The sequence below is a fragment of the Coregonus lavaretus genome (genome assembly GCF_964263955.1).
Source record: "Coregonus lavaretus genome assembly, contig: HAP1_SCAFFOLD_355, whole genome shotgun sequence".
In the NCBI taxonomy this organism is placed as follows: domain Eukaryota; kingdom Metazoa; phylum Chordata; class Actinopteri; order Salmoniformes; family Salmonidae; genus Coregonus; species Coregonus lavaretus.
Genome location: NW_028156546.1, coordinates 206,382 through 229,584, shown reverse-complemented (window position 1 = coordinate 229,584; position 23,203 = coordinate 206,382). Strand labels below are relative to the sequence as shown.

The following is a 23,203-nucleotide window of genomic DNA, read 5'->3' as shown; positions in this document are numbered from 1 at the left end:
GTATACTGAAGTATAATTACAAGCATTCCATAAGTGTCAAAGGCTTTTATTGACAATTACATGAAGTTTATGCAGAGTCAATATTTCCAGTGTTGACCCTTCTTTTTCAAGACCTCTGCAATCCGCCCTGGCATGCTGTCAATTAACTTCTGGGCCACATCCTGACTGATGGCAGCCCATTCTTGCATAATCAATGCTTGGAGTTTGTGGGTTTTTGTTTGTCCACCCGCCTCTTGAGGATCAACCACAAGTTCTCAATGGGATTAAGGTCTGGGGAGTTTCCTGGCCATGGACCCAAAATGTTGATGTTTTGTTCCCCGAGCCACTTAGTTATCACTTTTGCCTTATGGCAAAGTGCTCCATCATGCTGGAAAAGGCATTGGTCGTCACCAAACTGTTCTTGGATGGTTGAGAGAAGTTGCTCTCGGAGGATGTGTTGGTACCATTCTTTATTCATGGCTGTGTTCTTAGGCAAAATTGTGAGTGAGCCCACTCCCTTGGCTGAGAAGCAACCCCACACATGAATAGTCTCAGGATGCTTTACTGTTGGCATGACACAGGACTGATGGTAGCGCTCACCTTGTCTTCTCCGGACAAGGTGTTTTCCGGATGCCCCAAACAATCGGAAAGGGGATTCATCAGAGAAAATGACTTTACCCCAGTCCTCAGCGGTCCAATCCCTGTACCTTTTGCAGAATATCAGTCTGTCCCTGATGTTTTTCCTGGAGAGAAGTGGCTTCTTTGCTGACCTTCTTGACACCAGGCCATCCTCCAAAAGTCTTTGCCTCACTGTGCGTGCAGATGCACTCACACCTGCCTGCTGCCATTCCTGAGCAAGCTCTGCACTGGTGGTGCCCCGATCCCACAGCTGAATCAACTTTAGGAGACGGTCCTGGCGCTTGCTGGACTTTCTTGGGCGCCCTGATGCCTTCTACACAACAATTGAACCTCTCTCCTTGAAGTTCTTGATGATCCGATAAATGGTTGATTTAGGTGCAATAATAATAATAATAATAATAATAATATGCCATTTAGCAGACGCTTTTATCAAAAGCGACTTACAGTCATGCGTGCATACATTTTTGTGTATGGGTGGTCCCGGGGATCGAACCCACTACCTTGGCGTTACAAGCGCCGTGCTCTACCAGCTGAGCTACAGAGGACCACAATCTTACTAGCAGAAATATCGTTGCCTGTGAAGCCCTTTTTGTGCAAAGCAATGATGACAGCACGTGTTTCCTTGCAGGTAACCATGGTTAACAGAGGAAGAACAATGATTTCAAGCACCACCCTCCTTTTAAAGCTTCCAGTCTGCTTTTCTAACTCAATCAGCATGACAGAGTGATCTCCAGCCTTGTCCTCGTCAACACTCTCAACTGTGTTAACGAGAGAACCACTGACATGATGGCAGCTGGTCCTTTTGTGGCAGGGCTGAAATTCAGTGGAAATGTTTTTTTGGGATTAAGTTCATTTTCATGGCAAAGAGGGACTTTGCAATTAATTGCAATTCATCTGATCACTCTTCATGACATTCTGGAGTATATGCAAATTGCCATCATCAAAACTGAGGCAGCAGACTTTGTGAAAATTTATATTTGTGTTATTCTCAAAACTTTTGACCACGACTGTAGACAGAACATCTACAGCCCCGGTAATGTAGACAGAACATCTACAGCCCCGGTAGTGTAGACAGAACATCTACAGCCCCGGTAGTGTAGACAGAACATCTACAGCCCCGGTAATGTAGACAGAACATCTACAGCCCCGGTAGTGTAGACAGAACATCTACAGCCCCGGTAGTGTAGACAGAACATCTACAGCCCCGGTAGTGTAGACAGAACATCTACATCCCCGGTAGTGTAGACAGAACATCTACAGCCCCGGTAGTCTAGACAGAACATCTACAGCCCCGGTAGTCTAGACAGAACATCTACAGCCCCGGTAGTCTAGACAGAACATCTACAGCCCCGGTAGTGTAGACAGAACATCTACAGCCCCGGTAGTCTAGACAGAACATCTACAGCCCCGGTAGTGTAGACAGAACATCTACAGCCCCGGTAGTCTAGACAGAACATCTACAGCCTGGTAGTCTAGACAGAACATCTACAGCCCCGGTAGTGTAGACAGAACATCTACAGCCCCGGTAGTGTAGACAGAACATCTACAGCCCCGGTAGTGTAGACAGAACATCTACAGCCCCGGTAGTGTAGACAGAACATCTACAGCCCCGGTAGTGTAGACAGAACATCTACAGCCCCGGTAGTCTAGACAGAACATCTACAGCCCCGGTAGTCTAGACAGAACATCTACAGCCCCGGTAGTGTAGACAGAACATCTACAGCCCCGGTAATGTAGACAGAACATCTACAGCCTGGTAGTCTAGACAGAACATCTACAGCCCCGGTAGTCTAGACAGAACATCTACAGCCCCGGTAGTCTAGACAGAACATCTACAGCCCCGGTAGTCTAGACAGAACATCTACAGCCCCGGTAGTCTAGACAGAACATCTACAGCCCCGGTAGTGTAGACAGAACATCTACAGCCCTGGTAGTCTAGACAGAACATCTACAGCCCCGGTAGTCTAGACAGAACATCTACAGCCCCGGTAGTGTAGACAGAACATCTACAGCCCCGGTAATGTAGACAGAACATCTACAGCCTGGTAGTCTAGACAGAACATCTACAGCCCCGGTAGTCTAGACAGAACATCTACAGCCCCGGTAGTCTAGACAGAACATCTACAGCCCCGGTAGTCTAGACAGAACATCTACAGCCCCGGTAGTGTAGACAGAACATCTACAGCCTGGTAGTGTAGATAGCCACTGACCCAAGAATGGTGGTGATTTAATTAACAAAACCTATTTAATTAATTATTTCCCCTGTCTTTTGGTGACTGACTGACTGACTGACTGACTGATGTTATTGTGTGTGTGTGTGTGTGTGTGTGTGTGTGTGTGTGTGTGTATGTGTGTGTTTGTGTGTGTGTGTGTGTATGTGTGTGTGCTTATTGAGAGCAGCTGTGAGGGCATAGACCCATTGATATACTAGTACTGTCATTCAGAACATCAGCCTGTTCACACTTTAGAGTGTGTGTGGAATATCAACCCTTGGCTGTTGCTGCAGTATGTTACTGGGTCGCCCCGGATTCCCATTGACCGTGGTATTTACAGTGGAGTAATACAATTAGCCTGGTTCTATTGTTTTCAACTGGGTGATCAATAATCCATTGCAATAATTTCATTACAGGCTATAAATGGTAAATAACTTCAAGACAAATGATTATGTATATTTTAATTTAAATATTTAATAAATGGTAACCCAAGTACAAAGTAAGTACGTCATGCTTTCATTTTAATACATACAAAGATGATTCCATCTTAAAATCATTAATTTTCCCACTATGGCATGATTAATTACTCAATGAATAATGAATAGCTGTGATAAAGGTTTTTAGGTCACAACATTGGCTAGCTCTGGTCCAGTGCTAGCACTAACCACGACCTGGACCAGAGCTAAACATTGGCTAGCTCTGGTCCAGTGCTAGCACTAACCACGACCTGGACCAGAGCTAAACATTGGCTAGCTCTGGTCCAGTGCTAGCACTAACCACGACCTGGACCAGAGCTAAACATTGGCTAGCTCTGGTCCAGTGCTAGCACTAACCACGACCTGGACCAGAGCTAAACATTGGCTAGCTCTGGTCCAGTGCTAGCACTAACCACGACCTGGACCAGAGCTAAACATTGGCTAGCTCTGGTCCAGTGCTAGCACTAACCACGACCTGGACCAGAGCTAAACATTGGCTAGCTCTGGTACAGTGCTAGCACTAACCACGACCTGGACCAGAGCTAAACATTGGCTAGCTCTGGTCCAGTGCTAGCACTAACCACGACCTGGACCAGAGCTAAACATTGGCCAATTTCTAATGTAACAGAGAATGCCAGGCAGGAACATCCTTCCCTGTGAGAATGACAAATAAATGACAATAAACAAATGTGTTGGAAATAAAGTAGTCTTCTGCAGCCACTACGTTCCTCCAGTGGTAACTAGCTAGTGGCTACTGAGCAGGTCTTTATTTAAACTTTAAGATGGAGTAAATCCCAAAAGCTGTTCGATTGGTTTGTAACGCCACTCATCTGCTTCCAGCTCTTCAACCAAACTGGCCAGTTTCTCCATTCTAGATACCTGTTGATCTAAAAACAAAATCAGTGAAATATGCTGTTATATCAAGTATTGCGTATTTTGTATCCCTTACCAGAGTACCTTTCCCTAAACAACAAATGCATCCCAAATAGCACCCTATTCCCTATACAGTGGACTACTTTTGACCAGGCCCACAGGGCGCTGGTCGAATGTAGTTCACTATATATAGGGAATAGGGTGCTATTTGGGGCACAGCCGTAGGTATTTTTCAAAAGACAATTGCAATAAAATAATTGAATTAAGAGAGATGGACTTACCATGCTTCACCTGTTTCAGTGTTGATGCCACCTGGTAGCTGAATACAGACTCACACAGAAATCTGTCTGAGCCATCTGAAGACACAGAGTCCATGTTCAATATCACATCAACTACTGTTACGCTTTCAGGAACTATCACATTTACAAAATGCTGTAGTGGTAGTCAACACAAGTTAGCCCTTAAATAGGCTAAAGAAGAAGAACAGAAATTTGTATTTTTACTCACACACGATCTATAAACTATTAGGCTATAGATCTATTATATAATGTATTGTGGTACAAACTATTTAATACCTAATCCGCCGGGCGTAATTACTGAGTAAGTACAGGAGTTAGCTAAAACATGATTTAACTCCTGACATAATGCCAACATGTGCCACCATTCAGTTTCTATGATTGAAAAGTTGGAAAAAAAAAACTGGAAACAAAAAACTGGAAACAAAGACTACCCCAGATAATCAACTAGAACACAAAATGGCACCCTATTCCCTAGATAGTGCACTACTGTTGACCTTGGCCATATGATATTAGGGCCTTATGTAGGGCTATGTTCTCCAACTGGCACCCTATTCCCTAGATAGGGCACTACTGTTGACCATGGCCATATGATATCAGAGCCCTATGTAGGGCTATGTTCTCCAACTGGCACCCTATTCCCTAGATAGGGCACTACTGTTGACCATGGCCATATGATATCAGAGCCCTATGTAGGGCTATGTTCTCCAACTGGCGGCCCACGGACCGAATTTGGCCCGCAGGTGATTTTATTATTTGGTGAATTTTCATTGATGGCCAAAAGACTAAAAACACCAGGAAATCAGCTGCAGGTGAATTTTGTTCTGTTAAAGTATTCTTATGCATAAATTAGAGACACATCTGATCATATACAGTATAAATGTAAGCAAGGTTTGAAATGATTATGTTTTAGTCAAATATTATATCTGTTTGGGCTTCTTGCGGTCAATTTGCAGTCTTACAAATGATTTGTAATTATATTCAGGCTCCCCCCCGACCTTCCACTCAAGTAAAAACAAAAATCGTCCCCCGTCTGAAATCTAGTTGACGATCCCTGGTGTAGGGAACAGGGGTGCCATTAGGGACAGGGACCCCAAAAACAAAGAGGAGTAGAACCCCAACCCTGGCCACCAGCTTCACTGCTGTCCCACTTAGACCTCGGAACACCCAGTGCTTTCCAGCACAACGATCCAAACTAACATATTAATTAGTACAGCGTGTTTGATTTGGGGTCTATGAGGTAACAAAGGAGGGGCACCCTATCCCAACATAGCGTACTACTTTGGCCCATAAGGCTCTGGTCAAAAGTAGTGCACAACGCAGGGAATAGGGTGTCATTTGGTACGCACAAAGCAGGGGTAAGGAGCCAGATGGCCCTTTGGGTTCAAACAAACAGATCCTCTTGTGTGATGTGACAAACTGGTGCTGGGTGTTGTGGGCTGACCCATTGGCAGAGCACTGACTACTCGCTGGTACCCACGCACGTCCTGTTGGATGAAGATCCAACTATGATTCAAAGGATCACTAACTACATTTGACTTGAAGCCAGATTGAGTGGGGCACACTGGCAATGCTTGTTGGGGCAGAGCATTGCCTGTCGTTGTTAGAAGCGCACGTCCTCCTGGAGGAAGATCCAACTATGACGCATGGTAGCTAGGTTTTTAAGGGAACAGTGAAAAAGTTCCAGGGACACGTTGTTTATCTTCTGGGTAAAATTGGGACAAGCTACACTTGACTTGAAGCCAGATAGAATAGTTGTAAGAGAAGTGTGGCTAGGCAGACGTACAGAAGGGGCTTGTATTAAAGAACCACATACATGTACATTAGCTAACCAGACAGACAGAAGCATGAATCTAGCTGAAACACACAGCATCACTGTGTATGGGATATGAGCAGAATACTATTGTAATCAGAGCCAAGAACACGTTCAGAATGTTGCAGGTAGAATGTACAGAACAGACAAGGTTTTCTACAATTCCAAAGAATCCTCATCAACGTTCTGTCTCTTGCAACGTTCTGAACCAATATTTAAAAGCCTACCTTCCATCATCTCCCCGGCTCCTTTGGGATAAGTGTAGAGGACCTTACGCGGGGGGATGAGTTCTGAAGCGCTGAATCCAGAGCCAGTCACGGAGCTCCCACTAACCCCTCCGGCAGAGGAGGATGAGGAGGAGGCTGCCATTCCAACTGAGGAAGAGGAACACAACGACAAATCAATGATCACCAAGTTCAGAGTCGTGTATTGCGGATAAATACAGTCCCAAATGAGTAGCAATATTTCTTCAAATTAAATGTAGCTTGCTGTGCAGCATTAGCACAGATAGAACAAGTTATACAAATCTTTAGCAATACATTAGCATGGCTAGCTAGCTAACGTTGGCTAACAACACAAGGCTAACAACGTTATGTATTATAAACTGACAAAGGTAGCTAGCTACATGAAGCATAGCGCATTTAATACTAATGCAAACTTTCCGCATAATAAATCCGACATAAGATTCTTATTGAAGTGCTAAACCTACCACTGGTGATGGAGAGGACAGCAGGCTCACTTTTGTTTCTGTTTCTGGTTAGCTATCCCAACAATAACCCCGCTTTACGGTTTAGGCGATATATAAATAAAATGTTGATATTGGCGCATCATTAACTTGTTGACTGTCTATCCCTGCTGTTTAGAGATCAGCGACTACGGAATCAGCTGGTTACTTTACTTCAAACTGCCGTATGTCGCAAAACAGCCTAAGCGCCTACACGTAGCTGACAGCTACTATTCACTACAGTTTATATCGTTTTATTTACTATTCAAGGTAACTGCTACAATGGAAATCTTACGTCCATCATTGATCAACATAAGTGGAAGAATATACAGAAGAAATACCATCAAAGAAGACCAGTATGAAGAGGCGGAAGAGGAGGACTCTTCCTACGTGGGACCACCAGGTAGCTAGGTCCTCAGTGCTAGCCATTATACCTCAGTGGTGCTAGCTCCTTACAACCCCAGCTAACTATAGCTAGCTAGCTAGATAAGAAAGATAGCTACAAACTGTACTACCAGATCATTGACTTTATTCTACTGAGACCTAGATAGCTATAGCTGACCAATTGACCACCACAATGTGTTGTGGGATGCTTGTCTCCTCTAAATGTAGCTATCTCCTATCTCATTTGTCCCTGCACCTACAATGGAATGCCAAAATCTTCTTGCCAATCTCACAAATACATTTTGTTGTTTCGATTAGCAAGTGAACAGTTTGAGGAAGAACAAGAGTTCTGTGACAGCCACGCCATAGAACAGACTGACAAAGGTTTCCGCTGTGCCATTGGTGTCCCAAGTGTTCTTTACAAGTGAGTTACTAACACCATGTAGGCCATACGTCCTAAATGGTACCCCTATTCACTATATAGTGCACTACTTTTGACCAGAGCCCTATGGGAATAGGGTGCCATTTGGGACTCACATCATGAGTCGATGACTGCATTACTCTCTCGTCTCTAACATGTGGGCTCAACATTTCCAAACTGTCCCATTACAGGTCAGAATGTTGAATAAGCTTCATTTGGACTTACTTTACCTGTTGTCCACGTGGAAGTGTTTTTAGCCTGACTTTCAGTACGCTGGTCTGTATATGGTTCTGTCGGTTTGTAGTTTCGATACTGACTCAATTCGCATGCAACGTAAACACTTTGCACAATATGTAAACAATGGCCAAGCGTATCCGAACCACAGACCGAACGTTGCCGATTTTGTTGTTGTTGTTGTAGTAAGACGCAAGCACTTCCAGCTGATTGCGAGGAAATGTGGTTCGGTTGACAATGTTTGGGTATGTTCGGCTACGTGCAATGCGTCAGGAGATTGAAAATACATACACACTTTGCCCGGGCTCATTTCACATACACTATATCTACAACAGTATGTGGACACCCCTTCAAATTAGTGGATTCGGCTATTTCAGCCACACCCGTTGCTGACAGGTGTATATAATTGAGCACACCGCCATGCAATCTCCATAGACAAACATTGGCAGTAGAATGGCCCGTACTGAAGAGCTCAGTGACTTTCAACGTGGCACCGTCATAGGATGCCACCTTTTCAACAAGTCAGTTCATCAAATTACTGCCCTGCTAGAGCTGCCCTGGTCAACTGTAAGTGCTGTTATTGTGAAGTGGAAACATCTAGGAGCAACAACGGCTCAGCCGCGAAGTGGTAGGCCACACAAGCTCACAGAACGGGACCGCTGAGGTGCGTATCGCGTAAAAATCGTCTGTCCTCGGTTGCAACACTCACTAGTTCCAAACTGCCTCTGGAAGCAACGTCAGCACAAGAACTGTTCGTCGGGAGCTTCATGAAACGGGTTTCCATGGCCGAGCAAGCCTAAGATCAACATGCGCAATGCCAAGCGGCGGCTGGAGTGGTGTAAAACTCGCCGCCATTGGACTCTGGAGAAGTGGAAATGCGTTCTCTGGAGTGAGGAATCACGCTTCACCATCTGGCAGTCCGATGGACTAATCAGGGTTTGGCGAAAGCCAGGAGAACGCTACCTGCCCCAATGCATAGTGCCAACTGTAAAGTTTGGTGGAGGAGGAGGAATAATGGTCTGGGGCTGTTTTTCAGGGTTCGGGCTAGGCCCCTTGGTTCCAGTGAAGGGAAATCTTAACGCTACAGCATACAATGACATTCTAGACGATTCTGTGCTTCCAACTTTGTGGCAACAGTTTGGGGATGGCCCTTTCCTGTTTCAGCATGACAGTGCCAAAGTGCACAAAGCGAGGTCCATACAGAAATGGTTTGTCGACATCGGTGTGTAAGAACTTGACTGGCCTGCACAGATCTCTGACCTCAACCCCATTGAACACCTTTGGGATGAATTTGAAGGCCGACTGCGAGCCAGGCCTAATCACCCAACATCAGTGCCCGACCTCACTAATGCTCTTGTGGCTGAATGAAAGCAAGTCCCCGCAGCAATGTTCCAACATCTAGTGGAAAGCCTTCCCAGAAGAGTGGAGGCTGTTATAGCAGCAAAGGGGGGGGACCAACTCCATATTAATGCCCATGATTTTGGAATGAGATGTTCGACGAGCAGGTGTCCACATACGTTTGGCCATGCAGTGTACCAAGAATACAAGCTGACAGAGCCATACAGACCAGCGCCCCAGAAAGTTGGGTTAATAATACTTTCCTGTGGGAATTCTATCTCCACTTCCTATCGTCAAAAGGACCAACAGCTCGGACAACCGGTAAAGGACATTTACATATCATCGTATTCAACATTCTGGCTTCTAGAGACTTCTTTCAGACTGAATATCCATGGGGTAACCATGGTAACATTCTGATGTATTAGGTGTGTGTGTGTGTGTGTGTGTGTGTGTGTGTGTGTGTGTGTGTGTGTGTGTGTGTGTGTTATTATGGTCAGTAGCCCTATGTGTACATCTTCAACTGAAATCAAGGTTAAGACCCAAGGTGTACTAACCAGAGAAGTGTGTTGTTGTTAACAGATACATCATCGGAAGGAAAGGAGAGACCCGTAGAAGGCTAGAGTCAGACACAAAGACATCCATCAACATTCCAAAACAAGGAGTGGAAGGGCAGATCGGTAAGTGGCCTTTTTATTAGCGGAGAGACCAGTAGCTCTGGTCCAGGCCTTGAGCCTTATTCAGCCTTCTTGAAGAAGGCTCAAGCCGCACGTAACGCCCTGGACCAGAGCTAGGAGACCAGCCCAAACCAGAGGTCCATAGTACAGATAATGGTGCAACACTGTAGCCTGGTCCCATATTGTGACTGTTTGTCCTGTCTCACCAACTCCTATGGTCAGAATAACAAGACAATGACTATTGGAGTTGGCTATGCAAGCACAAACAGATCTGGGACCAGTCTAGCAAAACTCTCCTTTCTCTACCTCTGGTGGTTTCAGTGATTTGCTGTCAACTCATATTAATGAGTTTAGTGATAAAAGTGAGCCAAGAACGTGTGTCCTGCAACCACTCCAAACTCAAGACTGAAGCATTATCCATGAACCTCTTCTCCCAAGGGCTAGAATAATGGGATATCAAAATAAAAGTCTCACATTACAATCACACAATAACGGTCTCACATTGTGCTAGTGATCACTGGCTCCCAGAAGGCCGCGGTGTCCTCTGCCGTGACTCGTGTCGAGCTCCTGGTGGAGAGCTTTCGCAGGAAGCAACCGTTCACCCACTTCCTGTCGTTTGCTCTGAACCACCCTCAAGTTCAGGACGGATTCCTGAGGTTTAAAGAGGAGGTGTTGGAGCAGTGTTCTCAGGTAAGGAAGAGTGTGTGTGTGTGTGTGTGTGTGTGTGTGTGTGTGTGTGTGTGTGTGTGTGTGTGTGTGTGTGCTTGTGCGCAAAACGGACCTAAGATCAGTGTCTAGGGGCAACTTCACCCGACAGCATTTCTCTGTGCGGTCAGTTCAAATACACCTTATGGAACAGCGGGGACTGTGAAGCAACACAAACATAGACACATGCCTACAAACACACGATAACATACACACTACACACACTACACACACTATACACACTACACACACTATACACACTACACACACTACACACACTACACACACTATACACACTACACACACTACACACACTACACACACTATACACACTATACACACTACACACACTATACACACTATACACACTATACACACTATACACACTACACACACTACACACACTACACACACTATACACATGGATTTTATGTTATAGATATGTGGTAGTAGAGTAGAGGCCTGAGGGAACACACTTAATATGTTGTGAAATCTATTATGAATGTATTGTAATGTTTTTTTTAAATGTATAACTGCCTTAATTTTGCTGGACCCCAGGAAGAGTAGCTGCTGCCTTGGCAGGAACTAATGGGGATCCATAATAAACCCCAGGAAGAGTAGCTGCTGCCTTGGCGGGAACTAATGGGGATCCATAATAAACCCCAGGAAGAGTAGCTGCTGCCTTGGCAGGAACTAATGGGGATCCATAATAAACCCCAGGAAGAGTAGCTGCTGCCTTGGCAGGAACTAATGGGGATCCATAATAAACCCCAGGAAGAGTAGCTGCTGCCTTGGCAGGAACTAATGGGGATCCATAATAAATACACATCTCAGGTCTCTCTCCTCTCCTCTCTTGTTAAGGACCACGGAGTAGATGGAAGCATCTTCCAGAACCCTGCTAAACTCCATCTAACAGTCGGCACCCTGGCTCTGCTGAACGACCTGGAAGTGACCAGAGCATGTGAACAACTCCAGCACTGTGAGGACTTTATCAAGTAGGTATCTGACTGATAACTGGGTCATGTTCATTAGGAATCAAACAGGAGAAAACGGACTGAAACAGGGAGGGACTATCCCTATCTAGACGTCCAATAAGAAATGCTCATTTTCGTTTTTTCCGTTTTAAATCGTTTTCTGTCGCGTTTCTGAATGAATATGACCCTGGATAATTGTAGGGATTGTATAAAGACTTGGTGCCAGAAACACACATTATGTTATGTATGTTATGTATGTCATGTTATGTCATGTTATGTCATGTTATGTATGTCATGTAACACACATCATGTCATGTTGTGTCATGTTATGTTCTGTCATGTAATACACATTATGTTATGTCATGTTATGTTTCAGGACCATCACAGAAGGGAAGCCTCTCCCGCTGGAGGTGACAGGGATTGAGTACATGAACGATGACCCAGCGATGGTGGATGTCCTGTACGCCAAGGTCCACGTGAAAGACGGCTCGGATAAGTAAGAGTTTGGTTACTTCTCTTGAGGGTTGGATACCCTTGTTTTCCTTTCTTTTACCGCTCCTTGAAAAGTGCTATATAAATTCTGTGTAGTATTATTAGTATTATTATTATTATATTTACAGTTTACCTTTTTTTTATGACAGATTGAGCGATATACAATTAGTGCATTCAAATGATGTTGATCATTAGTATGTCAATAGTGTGAGAGTGTTGCTTCTCAGGTAAGAACAACTAACTCTTGTGTTGACTGTCTGTTGTGCAGGCTGCAGGCCATTGTGGAGCGGCTGGTGGACCACTTTGTTTCCTCAGGGCTGATGGTCAGAGAATGGGACAGAGTGAAACTGCACGGCACAGTCATGAACACTCTGTTCAGGAAGGTTGCTTCAGGTAGGAAGAAGAAGGTGGTTTTGTCTATGGCCATCACTGATGTGTGTTCACCTGATGTGTTTTGGAGCTTCAGCCTGAAAACAAGGACAATTACTAGAGTACACGCACATACTTGAAAAGAAAATGCAGAATAAGTGTCAGTGTTCTCTTAAAGCAGGCTTTCCACTGTCTGAACTGACCCATAGTAACCTCCTAATCATTTAAGTCAGAGTCACTGGGCACTGAGTCAGTCAGCATAAAGATGGGCTTTAAGTCAGAGTCACTGGACACGGAGTCAGTCAGCATAAAGATGGGCTTTAAGTCAGAGTCACTGGACACGGAGTCAGTCAGCATAAAGATGGGCTTTAAGTTGGAGTCACTGGACACGGAACGGAGTCAGTCAGCATAAAGATGGGCTTTAAGTCAGAGTCACTGGACACTGAGTCAGTCAGCATAAAGATGGGCTTTAAGTCAGAGTCACTGGGCACTGAGTCAGTCAGCATAAAGATGGGCTTTAAGTCAGTCACTGGACACGGAGTCAGTCAGCATAAAGATGGGCTTTAAGTCAGAGTCACTGGGCACTGAGTCAGTCAGCATAAAGATGGGCTTTAAGTCAGAGTCACTGGGCACTGAGTCAGTCAGCATAAAGATGGGCTTTAAGTCAGAGTCACTGGACACTGAGTCAGTCAGCATAAAGATGGGCTTTAAGTCAGAGTCACTGGGCACTGAGTCAGTCAGCATAAAGATGGGCTTTAAGTCAGAGTCACTGGGCACTGAGTCAGTCAGCATAAAGATGGGCTTTAAGTCAGAGTCACTGGACACTGAGTCAGTCAGCATAAAGATGGGCTTTAAGTCAGAGTCACTGGGCACTGAGTCAGTCAGCATAAAGATGGGCTTTAAGTCAGAGTCACTGGGCACTGAGTCAGTCAGCATAAAGATGGGCTTTAAGTCAGTCACTGGACACTGAGTCAGTCAGCATAAAGATGGGATTTGTCAGTCACTGGGCACTGAGTCAGTCAGCATGAAGATGGGCTTTAAGTCAGTCACTGGGCACTGAGTCAGTCAGCATAAAGATGGGCTTTAAGTCAGAGTCACTGGACACGGAGTCAGTCAGCATGAAGATGGGCTTTAAGTCAGTCACTGGGCACTGAGTCAGTCAGCATAAAGATGGGCTTTAAGTCAGAGTCACTGGACACGGAGTCAGTCAGCATAAAGATGGGCTTTAAGTCAGAGTCACTGGACACGGAGTCAGTCAGCATAAAGATGGGCTTTAAGTCAGAGTCACTGGACACGGAGTCAGTCAGCATAAAGATGGGCTTTAAGTCAGAGTCACTGGGCACTGAGTCAGTCAGCATAAAGATGGGCTTTAAGTCAGTCACTGGGCACTGAGTCAGTCAGCATAAAGATGGGCTTTAAGTCAGAGTCACTGGGCACGGAGTCAGTCAGCATAAAGATGGGCTTTAAGTCAGAGTCACTGGACACGGAGTCAGTCAGCATAAAGATGGGCTTTAAGTCAGAGTCACTGGACACGGAGTCAGTCAGCATAAAGATGGGCTTTAAGTCAGAGTCACTGGACACGGAGTCAGTCAGCATAAAGATGGGCTTTAAGTCAGAGTCACTGGACACGGAGTCAGTCAGCATAAAGATGGGCTTTAAGTCAGAGTCACTGGACACGGAGTCAGTCAGCATAAAGATGGGCTTTAAGTCAGTCACTGGACACGGAGTCAGTCAGCATAAAGATGGGCTTTAAGTCAGAGTCACTGGACACGGAGTCAGTCAGCATAAAGATGGGCTTTAAGTCAGAGTCACTGGACACGGAGTCAGTCAGCATAAAGATGGGCTTTAAGTCAGTCACTGGACACGGAGTCAGTCAGCATAAAGATGGGCTTTAAGTCAGTCACTGGGCACTGAGTCAGTCAGCATAAAGATGGGCTTTAAGTCAGTCACTGGACACGGAGTCAGTCAGCATAAAGATGGGCTTTAAGTCAGTCACTGGACACGGAGTCAGTCAGCATAAAGATGGGCTTTAAGTCAGTCACTGGACACGGAGTCAGTCAGCATAAAGGCATTAGTGAAACACACTACCCCCATGTCAACAACACGGATGTAGCGACAACAACAACAACAATGGCATTCCCTAGATTTGAACAGTCTCTGTTCCTAAAGTGGTACAGAGTTTTAGTGGACGCTCTTGGACCGACCCCTCCCTTTATCCTGTGTTGTTGGACCGAACCCTCCCTTTGTCCTGTGTTGTTGGACCGACCCCTCCCTTTATCCTGTGTTGTTGGCCAGACTCCTCCCTTTGTCCTGTGTTGTTGGCCAGATCTCCCTTTGTCCTGTGTTGTTGGACAGACCCCTCTCTTTATCCTGTGTTGTTGGACAGACCCCTCCCTTTGTCCTGTGTTGTTGGCCAATTCTCCCTTTGTCCTGTGTTGTTGGACCGACCCCTCCCTTTGTCCTGTGTTGTTGGACCGACCCCTCCCTTTATCCTGTGTTGTTGGACCGACCCCTCCCTTTATCCTGTGTTGTTGGCCAGACTCCTCCCTTTGTCCTGTGTTGTTGGACAGACCCCTCCCTTTGTCCTGTGTTGTTGGCCAGATCTCCCTTTGTCCTGTGTTGTTGGACAGACCCCTCTCTTTATCCTGTGTTGTTGGACAGACCCCTCCCTTTGTCCTGTGTTGTTGGCCAATTCTCCCTTTGTCCTGTGTTGTTGGACCGACCCCTCCCTTTGTCCTGTGTTGTTGGCCAATTCTCCCTTTGTCCTGTGTTGTTGGACCGACCCCTCCCTTTTTCCTGTGTTGTTGGACAGACCCCTCCCTTTGTCCTGTGTTGTTGGCCAATTCTCCCTTTGTCCTGTGTTGTTGGCCAATTCTCCCTTTGTCCTGTGTTGTTGGACCGACCCCTCCCTTTGTCCTGTGTTGTTGGACCGACCCCTCCCTTTGTCCTGTGTTGTTGGACCGACCCCTCCCTTTGTCCTGTGTTGTTGGACTGACCCCTCCCTTTGTCCTGTGTTGTTGGACCGACCCCTCTCTTTATCCTGTGTTGTTGGCCAGACCCCTCCCTTTGTCCTGTGTTGTTGGCCAATTCTCCCTTTGTCCTGTGTTGTTGGCCAGACTCCTCCCTTTGTCCTGTGTTGTTGGCCAGACCCCCCCCTTTGTCCTGTGTTGTTGGCCAGTCTCTCAGCTGGCCAGCCTTGTGTTGTTGGCCTGTCTCTGGCCAGCCCTGTGTAAACTCATGCTTGAAAGAACTAGGGCTGGACTTGATCCACGGCCAACTGAATGAAACCCCTTGTCACTGCTGTTGGAAAACACTCTGCCCTGTTGCACACAAACAGAGCTGTGGCCAAAGAGAGAGTGAGGGAAGGCTGCTGTTGGTTCTGCTCTTGTTGTTGACTAGTGGAATTGCTCAGAATGCAGTCTTTTAGTTCCGTCACTGCTGCATACCAGATGAATGGTCAGCATTATGTTAGAATCACAGCTATTAGATTTAGACAGGGTCATTGACAAATAAAGGTGGTGGTGGTGAGGCTGTCATTTATTTAGTGTTTTTCAGAGAGAGGCTCATTTAGAATCATATCTCCCAGTACAGTTCATAGTGAGATCCACCTGGTTTGAACAGTGTGTTGTAATAAGCAGTGTGGTTGAGGGTAAACTCCACTATATAAATAGGGTTGTCCACCTATTACAATAGGTAAGTGTTTTGTGCATTAGGGTCAAAGGACAAGTTTACCTTTTTGTTAATCAAATGTGTATTTAGGATGTAAATGACATGTTATAGGTGTCCACTGGGTTTTGAGAACCAGACCCCACCAGTGATGAACTTCCTGCTGCTCGTTCTGCAGAGGCACAGATAAAACATGAACACAGGCTCCAAAAACACCCAAATACGTCCTTTTAGAAACGACAACGCTCTCAGTATCAGAGTTTACCCACAGTGCTCAGGGTTTACCCACGGTGCTCAGGGTTTACCCACGGTGCTCAGGGTTTACCCACGGTGCTCAGGGTTTACCCACGGTGCTCAGGGTTTACCCACGGTGCTCAGGGTTTACCCACGGTGCTCAGGGTTTACCCACGGTGCTCAGGGTTTACCTATACGGTGCTCAGGGTTTACCCACGGTGCTCAGGGTTTACCCACGGTGCTCAGGGTTTACCCACGGTGCTCAGGGTTTACCCACGGTGCTCAGGGTTTACCCACGGTGCTCAGGGTTTACCCACGGTGCTCAGGGTTTACCCACGGTGCTCAGGGTTTACCCACGGTGCTCAGGGTTTACCCACGGTGCTCAGGGTTTACCCACAGTGCTCAGGGTTTACCCACGGTGCTCAGGGTTTACCCACGGTGCTTTTTGTGTTTTCTAGCCGAAGCCACAGGAGGAAGGCAAAACATGAAGGAGCGGGAGGCCTTCGATGCCAGGAACATATTAAAGGTAAGAGGTCAAACACACCAAACAAATAAACATCCTGGTGGTACCTTCACCTGAGTCTATTGTCTGTACAACAATACAACCTTAGGTCTGTCTCATAGGAGATCATTTCTCTCCTATATTGAGCAACAGTATATTTTTGTTGGTTATCTTTACTCTTGGCTTTATTAGTTAGTTACACCCATAATATTTTGTGTGGAACGATTATTCACAGAAGGAATAGGAACATTCCAGGAAAACATTAAGCCTTCCGGGTTTACATAATACAGTAAGATTTAGCACACTCACTCACTCACTGAGATTTATTTAGCACACTCATTCAGTCAGCAAGATGGTAGCCAGTTCATTCAGTCAGTAAGATGGTAGCCAGTTCATTCAGTCAGTAAGATGGTAGCCAGTTCATTCAGTCAGCAAGATGGTAGCCAGTTCATTCAGTCAGTAAGATGGTAGCCAGTTCATTCAGTCAGCAAGATGGTAGCCAGTTCATTCAGTCAGCAAGATGGTAGCCAGTTCATTCAGTCAGCAAGATGGTAGCCAGTTCATTCAGTCAGTAAGATGGTAGCCAGTTCATTCAGTCAGTAAGATGGTAGCCAGTTCATTCAGTCAGTAAGATGGTAGCCAGTTCATTCAGTCAGTAAGATGGTAGCCAGTTCATTCAGTCAGTAAGATGGTAGCCAGTTCATTCAGTCAGTAAGATGGTAGCCAGTTCATTCAGTCAGTAAGATGGTAGCCAGTTCATTCAGTCAGTAAGATGGTAGCCAGTTCATTCAGTCAGTAAGATGGTAGCCAGTTCATTCAGTCAGTAAGATGGTAGCCAGTTCATTCAGTCAGTAAGATGGTAGCCAGTTCATTCAGTCAGTAAGATGGTAGCCAGTTCATTCAGTCAGTAAGATGGTAGCCAGTCAGGTAGGTGGTGCAACAATACCTCTGGCTCTGTTCTACGTGGATCAGCTGCCATCTGGTGGTGAAACATTAGAACTACAAAAGTATATTCCTGGTGCGGTCTGTCTGAATAGAGCAGTGCTCTAGTCCTGGGCCCAGTTTTTCTAAAGTGATCTATCTATCTGGAGTTAGCCTATGGGATAGGATTAAATGCTTAGAATGAATAGAACTATTGAATAATTGACTTGCATGGTGACTGTTCATTCCATTTCTATGCTTTAAATCCTATCCGGTAGGCGAAATCCAGATCACTTTAGAAAAACTGGCCCTTGGGGACCCAACGGGGTACACAATTACATTTTTGCCCTAGCACTACACACCTGATTCCACTGATCGGCTTATCATCAAACCCTTTGGATCCCCAGGACCATGATTTAAGAAACACTGGAATAGAGTGTTGATTGGACTTGAAATATATTCCTGACAGACACCCTAAAGTCCCAGCCAACCCAATACACTGGATTTGATCCCTCCAACCAACCATACCTGAAAATATCAATTACTTTTCATTAGACCTAAGAATTTAGAATGTTATGAATGTTGTTAGTGAGAATCAGCCTCCATTTCCTCATTGGGTCCAATGATCAGTACAGTACAGCGTCTTCACAAAGTATTCACACCTGTTGACTTTATCCATGTTTTGTTGTGTGTACAGTCTGAATTTAAAATGGATTCAATTGAGATTTTTTTTTGACCCTGGTATACACACAATACCCCATAATGTCAAAGTGGAATTATGTTTTTATAAATGTTTACGAATTAATTAAAAATGAAACGCTGAAATGTCTTGAGTCAATAAAGTATTCAACCCCTTTATTATGGCAAGCCTTAACTTCAGGATAAAAAATGTGCTAAACAAGTCACATAATAAGTTGCATGGACTCACTCTCTGTGCAATAATAGTGTTTTACATGATTTTTAAATGACTACCTCGTCTCTGTAACCCACACATACAATTATCTGTAAGGTCCCTCAGTCGAGCAGTGAATTTCAAACACAGATTCAACCACAAAGACCAGGGAGGTTTTCCAATGCCTCGCAAAGAAGGGCACCTATTGGTAGATATACATTGAATATCTCTTTGAGCATGGTGAAGTTATTCATTACACTTTGGATGGTGTATCAATACACCCAGTCACTAAAAAGATACAGGCTTCCTTCCTAACTCAGTTGCTGGAGAGGAAGGAAACTGCTCAGGGATTTCACCATGAGGCCAATGGTGACTTTAAAACAGTTACAGAGTTTAATGGCTGTGCAAAAAAAAAAAATGACATAGGAGAAAACTGAGGATGGATCAACTTTGTAGTTACTCCACAATACTAACCTAGTTGACAGCGTGAAAAGAAGGAAACCTGTATAAAATAAAAAATGTTCCAAAACATGCATGCTGTTTGCGACAAGGCAATAAAGTAAAACTGAAAAAAATGTGGATAGAAATTAACTTTTTGTCCTGAATACAAATCGTTATGTTTGGGGCAAATCCAACACAACACATCCCTGAGTACCACTCTTCATATTTTCAAGCATGGTGGTGGCTGCATCATGTTATGGGTATGGTTGTCATCGGCAACGACTAGGGAGTTTTTTTTTTATGATAAAAAGAAACGGAATAGAGCTAAGCACAGGAAAAATCCTAGAGTGAAACCTGGTTCAGATTCACCTTTGTGAATCCTCTGTAGCTCATTTGGTAGAGCATGGCGCTTGTAACGCCAGGGTAGTGGGTTCGATCCCCGGGACCACCCATACGTAAAAATTTATGCACACATGACTGTAAGTCGCTTTGGATAAAAGCGTCTGCTAAATGGCATATTATATTATTATACTTTTCAGCAGGACAATAACCTAAAACACAAGGCCAAATCTACACATTAGTTGCTTACCAAGACGACATTGAATGTTCCCGAGTGGCCTATTTACTGTTTAGTCAGAAATCGGCTTGAAAATCTATGGCAAAACTTGACAGAGCTTGAAGACTTTTAAAAATAATAATGTGCAAATGTTGTACAATCCAGGTGTGCAAAGCTCTTAGTGAATTACCCAGAAAGACTCCCAGCTGTAATCGCTGCCAAAGGTGATTCTAACCTGTAGGGATTCAGGGGGTGGAATACTTATCTAATCAAGATACCGTTTTATTTTTACAAATGTTAGAATTTTTCTTCCATTTTGACATTTACAGAGTATTTTGTGTAGATCATTGACAAAAAAATACAATTAAATCCATTTTAATCCCACTTTGTAACACAACAAAATGTGGAAAAAGTCAAGGGGGTGTGAATACTTTGTGAAGGCACTGTGTATATAAAGAGGATAAATCAGCATGGCACCCTATAGAGTGTTTTCATACAGACGCATCAGAACTGGATTCACCTTGGGGGTGCTCCCAGTGTTTAGATATGACAAACTGGGCCTTCAGCGCAGTAGCGTCTGTCATTATACAGTGTGCATACCAAATGGCAGCCTATTCCCTATATAGTGCACTTCTTTTAACCAGATCCCTATGGGCCCTAGTCAAAAGTAGTGCAGGGAATAGGGTGCCGTTTGTGAAGCAACCTGATAAGAATGTCACCGGAGAGTCTCTGGCAGTGCCATGTGTTCCGTTGGCAGTTACCATAGTAACACCATCTTTGTGAGAGGAATATGGCTCATCGTCTTGTCATTCTGTTGATGGTAGTGGAGTGGAATTTAAGCAGAGTTTTATCCTGTGGTTGTATCTATATAACCAGAACCTCCATCAAAACTCAGCTACGTTTCCAGTTCACAACATGGACATGGTGGTCCTCTGTAGCTCAGCTGGTAGAGCACGGCGCTTGGAACGCCAAGGTAGTGGGTTCAAAAATGTATGCGCACATGACTGTAAGTCGCTTTGGATAAAAGCGTCTGCTAAATGGCATATTATTATTATTATTATTATTATTATTATTATTATTACTTCAAGTGTAAAGAGGGGATTCACATAAGAATGTTAATAGTAGTTTCCCAGTGTCTGTCCCAAATGGCACCCTATTCACTATATAGTGCACTACTTCTGGTCAAAAGTGGTGCAATATATAGGAAATAGGGTGCCATTTGGGACGCAACCTAGAACTCGGATTAACAGTACTGTTCAAACTCTCTTGTTTTGTTCTTAATGTAGAGCTTTGGGTCGTACCAGTTTGGGGAGTTTGATCTGAATGCCGTCCAGATTTCCCAGAGGTATTCTACCGACTGCACCGGCTTCTACACCCCAGCTGGCGTTGTGAACTTCTCCTGAGATCTCTCCCCTCAACGTTGACTCGGGTACAGTGGAGCTTGAGAGAGAGAGAACACAACAGTGGTTTTTACACTGATTCCTTTCCAGAACACTGATTACCTTTCCTGTAAATTGTTAAGTTGTCCTTTTACAGTCATTTGCAACTTTTTTGACAGACGAGAAAATATGGTTAATTTCCTCAGATATCAGAAGCGTAAAGCCCTCTTCATGCAGGACATCAAAGCTACTCTACTGTTGGCCAGCAGAGGGCTCTATCATGCCTTACTATACTATAGAGGAGGCAGAGAGCACTCTCACTTCAATCTGTGTGTGTGTGTGTGTGTGTGTGTGTGTGTGTGTGTGTTTGAATGCAGTCATTTTGAGCGACAGTGACACTATTGTTTGTCTGTACTGCTGTTTGTCACATCCAGCTCAGCTAGCCTGTCCTGCCCAAATAGGGAGACGTGTGGTTGTCTGTACCCCCTGTCAGTTCTGTTGTCTGTGCCCCCTGTCAGTACTGTTGTCTGTGCCCCCTGCCAGTACTGTTGTCTGTCCCCTCTCAGTACTGTTGTCTGTGCCCCCTCTCAGTACTGTTGTCTGTCCCCTGTCAGTACTGTTGTCTGTCCCGCCTGTCAGTACTGTTGTCTGTCCCCCATGTCAGTACTGTTGTCTGTCCCCCCTGTCAGTCCTGTTGTCTGTCCCCCCTGTCAGTCCTGTTGTCTGTCCCCCCTGTCAGTCCTGTTGTCTGTCCCCCCTGTCAGTCCTGTTGTCTGTCCCCCCTGTCAGTACTGTTGTCTGTCCCCACTGTCAGTACTGTTGTCTGTCCCGCCTGTCAGTACTGTTGTCTGTCCCCCCTGTCAGTACTGTTGTCTGTCCCCCCTGTCAGTACTGTTGTCTGTCCCCACTGTCAGTACTGTTGTCTGTCCCCCCTCTCAGTACTGTTGTCTGTCCCCCTGTCAGTACTGTTGTCTGTCCCCCTGTCAGTACTGTTGTCTGTCCCCCCTGTCAGTACTGTTGTCTGTCCCCACTGTCAGTACTGTTGTTCTGCCCCGTCCTGCCCTCAGAGAGATGTTCTGCCCCGTCCTGCCCCCAGAGAGATGTTATGTCCCGTCCTGCCCTCAGAGAGATGTTCTGTCCCGTCCTGCCCCCAGAGAGATGTTCCGACCCATTCTGCCCTCAGAGAGATGTTCTGCCGCCCTCTGCTTGCTTGGCAGGCCATGCAGGAGGGCGATATCTGCCACCGAGTGGCGCTCGGCTAGCTTTGTCTGTCAGCTCAAAGACACTCATTACTAGCATACTGTAGCAGCTCACACACACACACACACACACACACACACACACATTTGTCTTCCTTCCTGGAGTCTTGTCAACAGCAGCGATTAGACAGGGATATGTAAATGCTCCCAGCCAACACAGCCATCCTACCGAGCATCAGAGCAGTGATTGTGGCTCTGTCTTGTGTCTGTAGACTCTATCTGTTCAACCCTCCTCCTTGGCACGCAGCGGCCTCCGAGACAGGGAGGAGTTACGTCCCAAATGGCACCCTATTCCCCATATAGTGCACTTCTTTTGACCAGGCCCATAGGGTGCCATATAGTGCACTTCTTTTGACCAGGCCCATAGGGTGCCATATAGTGCACTTCGACAGTAGAAAATGCCATGGTGTATTTACCAAAGCAGCAAATGACTTGTCTAGTTTTAAGGCTTGTTACTGTCAGGAAGGGAGAAAGTAAAACCGCAGGCTCAGGTAAACCGTCAAGAGCTTGCCTTATTCGTTCTTGGAAACATCAATAATACCTCTCCTAGTAAATACAGGGACCGGGAAAGGGCCTCATAATTAAATTCTTCAGGACTGCAACACTCTATTTCCTTTTGGCAGAGAGAGATGTCATTCAGGATGTAATGTACTGGGCAAAGGTTTCCAGGAATGACTAGACCACATGTCAGGAGTCAGGACACTACAACATAGACCACATGTCAGGAGTCAGGACACTACAACATAGAC

General features: G+C 45.3%; 2 protein-coding genes across 3 annotated transcripts in view; one reads left to right on the top strand and one right to left on the bottom strand.

The window, feature by feature from the left end:
* Positions 1-3,277: 3,277 nt before the first annotated feature.
* LOC311126241 (anaphase-promoting complex subunit 16) lies at positions 3,278-7,089 on the bottom strand. The gene is made up of 4 exons (XM_084200259.1): positions 6,999-7,089; positions 6,517-6,663; positions 4,462-4,536; positions 3,278-4,194 (listed from the first exon to the last, which is right to left on the bottom strand). Exons 2-4 carry the CDS (start codon positions 6,656-6,658, stop codon positions 4,085-4,087), a joined length of 327 nt encoding a protein of 108 aa, XP_084056385.1. The 5' UTR covers positions 6,659-6,663; positions 6,999-7,089; the 3' UTR covers positions 3,278-4,084.
* A 96-nt stretch (positions 7,090-7,185) lies between these two features.
* LOC311126240 (activating signal cointegrator 1 complex subunit 1-like) overlaps positions 7,186-23,203 on the top strand; it is a 40,262-nt gene continuing 24,244 nt past the window's right edge. Inside the window, exons 1-9 of one of the 2 annotated variants that reach the window (XM_084200257.1) lie at positions 7,186-7,416; positions 7,716-7,821; positions 9,970-10,067; positions 10,576-10,754; positions 11,631-11,764; positions 12,120-12,239; positions 12,504-12,628; positions 16,963-17,030; positions 21,103-21,245. In XM_084200257.1, coding sequence (XP_084056383.1) covers positions 7,296-7,416; positions 7,716-7,821; positions 9,970-10,067; positions 10,576-10,754; positions 11,631-11,764; positions 12,120-12,239; positions 12,504-12,628; positions 16,963-17,030; positions 21,103-21,219 — 1,068 coding nt within the window. In that variant the 5' untranslated portion in view covers positions 7,186-7,295 and the 3' untranslated portion in view covers positions 21,220-21,245. Of the gene's footprint in view, positions 7,417-7,715; positions 7,822-9,969; positions 10,068-10,575; positions 10,755-11,630; positions 11,765-12,119; positions 12,240-12,503; positions 12,629-16,962; positions 17,031-18,334; positions 18,785-21,102; positions 21,246-23,203 lie in introns of those variants that run through there. The other variant, XM_084200258.1, reaches the window with a different exon arrangement.

What these genes read in the sequence shown, in the direction of transcription:
- LOC311126241 (XM_084200259.1), bottom strand. Translation starts at nt 6,658, where the DNA reads ATGGCAGCCTCCTCCTCATCCTCCTCTGCCGGAGGGGTTAGTGGGAGC. An exon ending in AGCCGGGGAGATGATGGAAG is followed by an intron (nt 4,537 to 6,516) that starts GTAGGCTTTTAA and finishes CTGTGTCTTCAG; the next exon opens with ATGGCTCAGACAGATTTCTG. An exon ending in ACTGAAACAGGTGAAGCATG is followed by an intron (nt 4,195 to 4,461) that starts GTAAGTCCATCT and finishes TTTTGTTTTTAG; the next exon opens with ATCAACAGGTATCTAGAATG.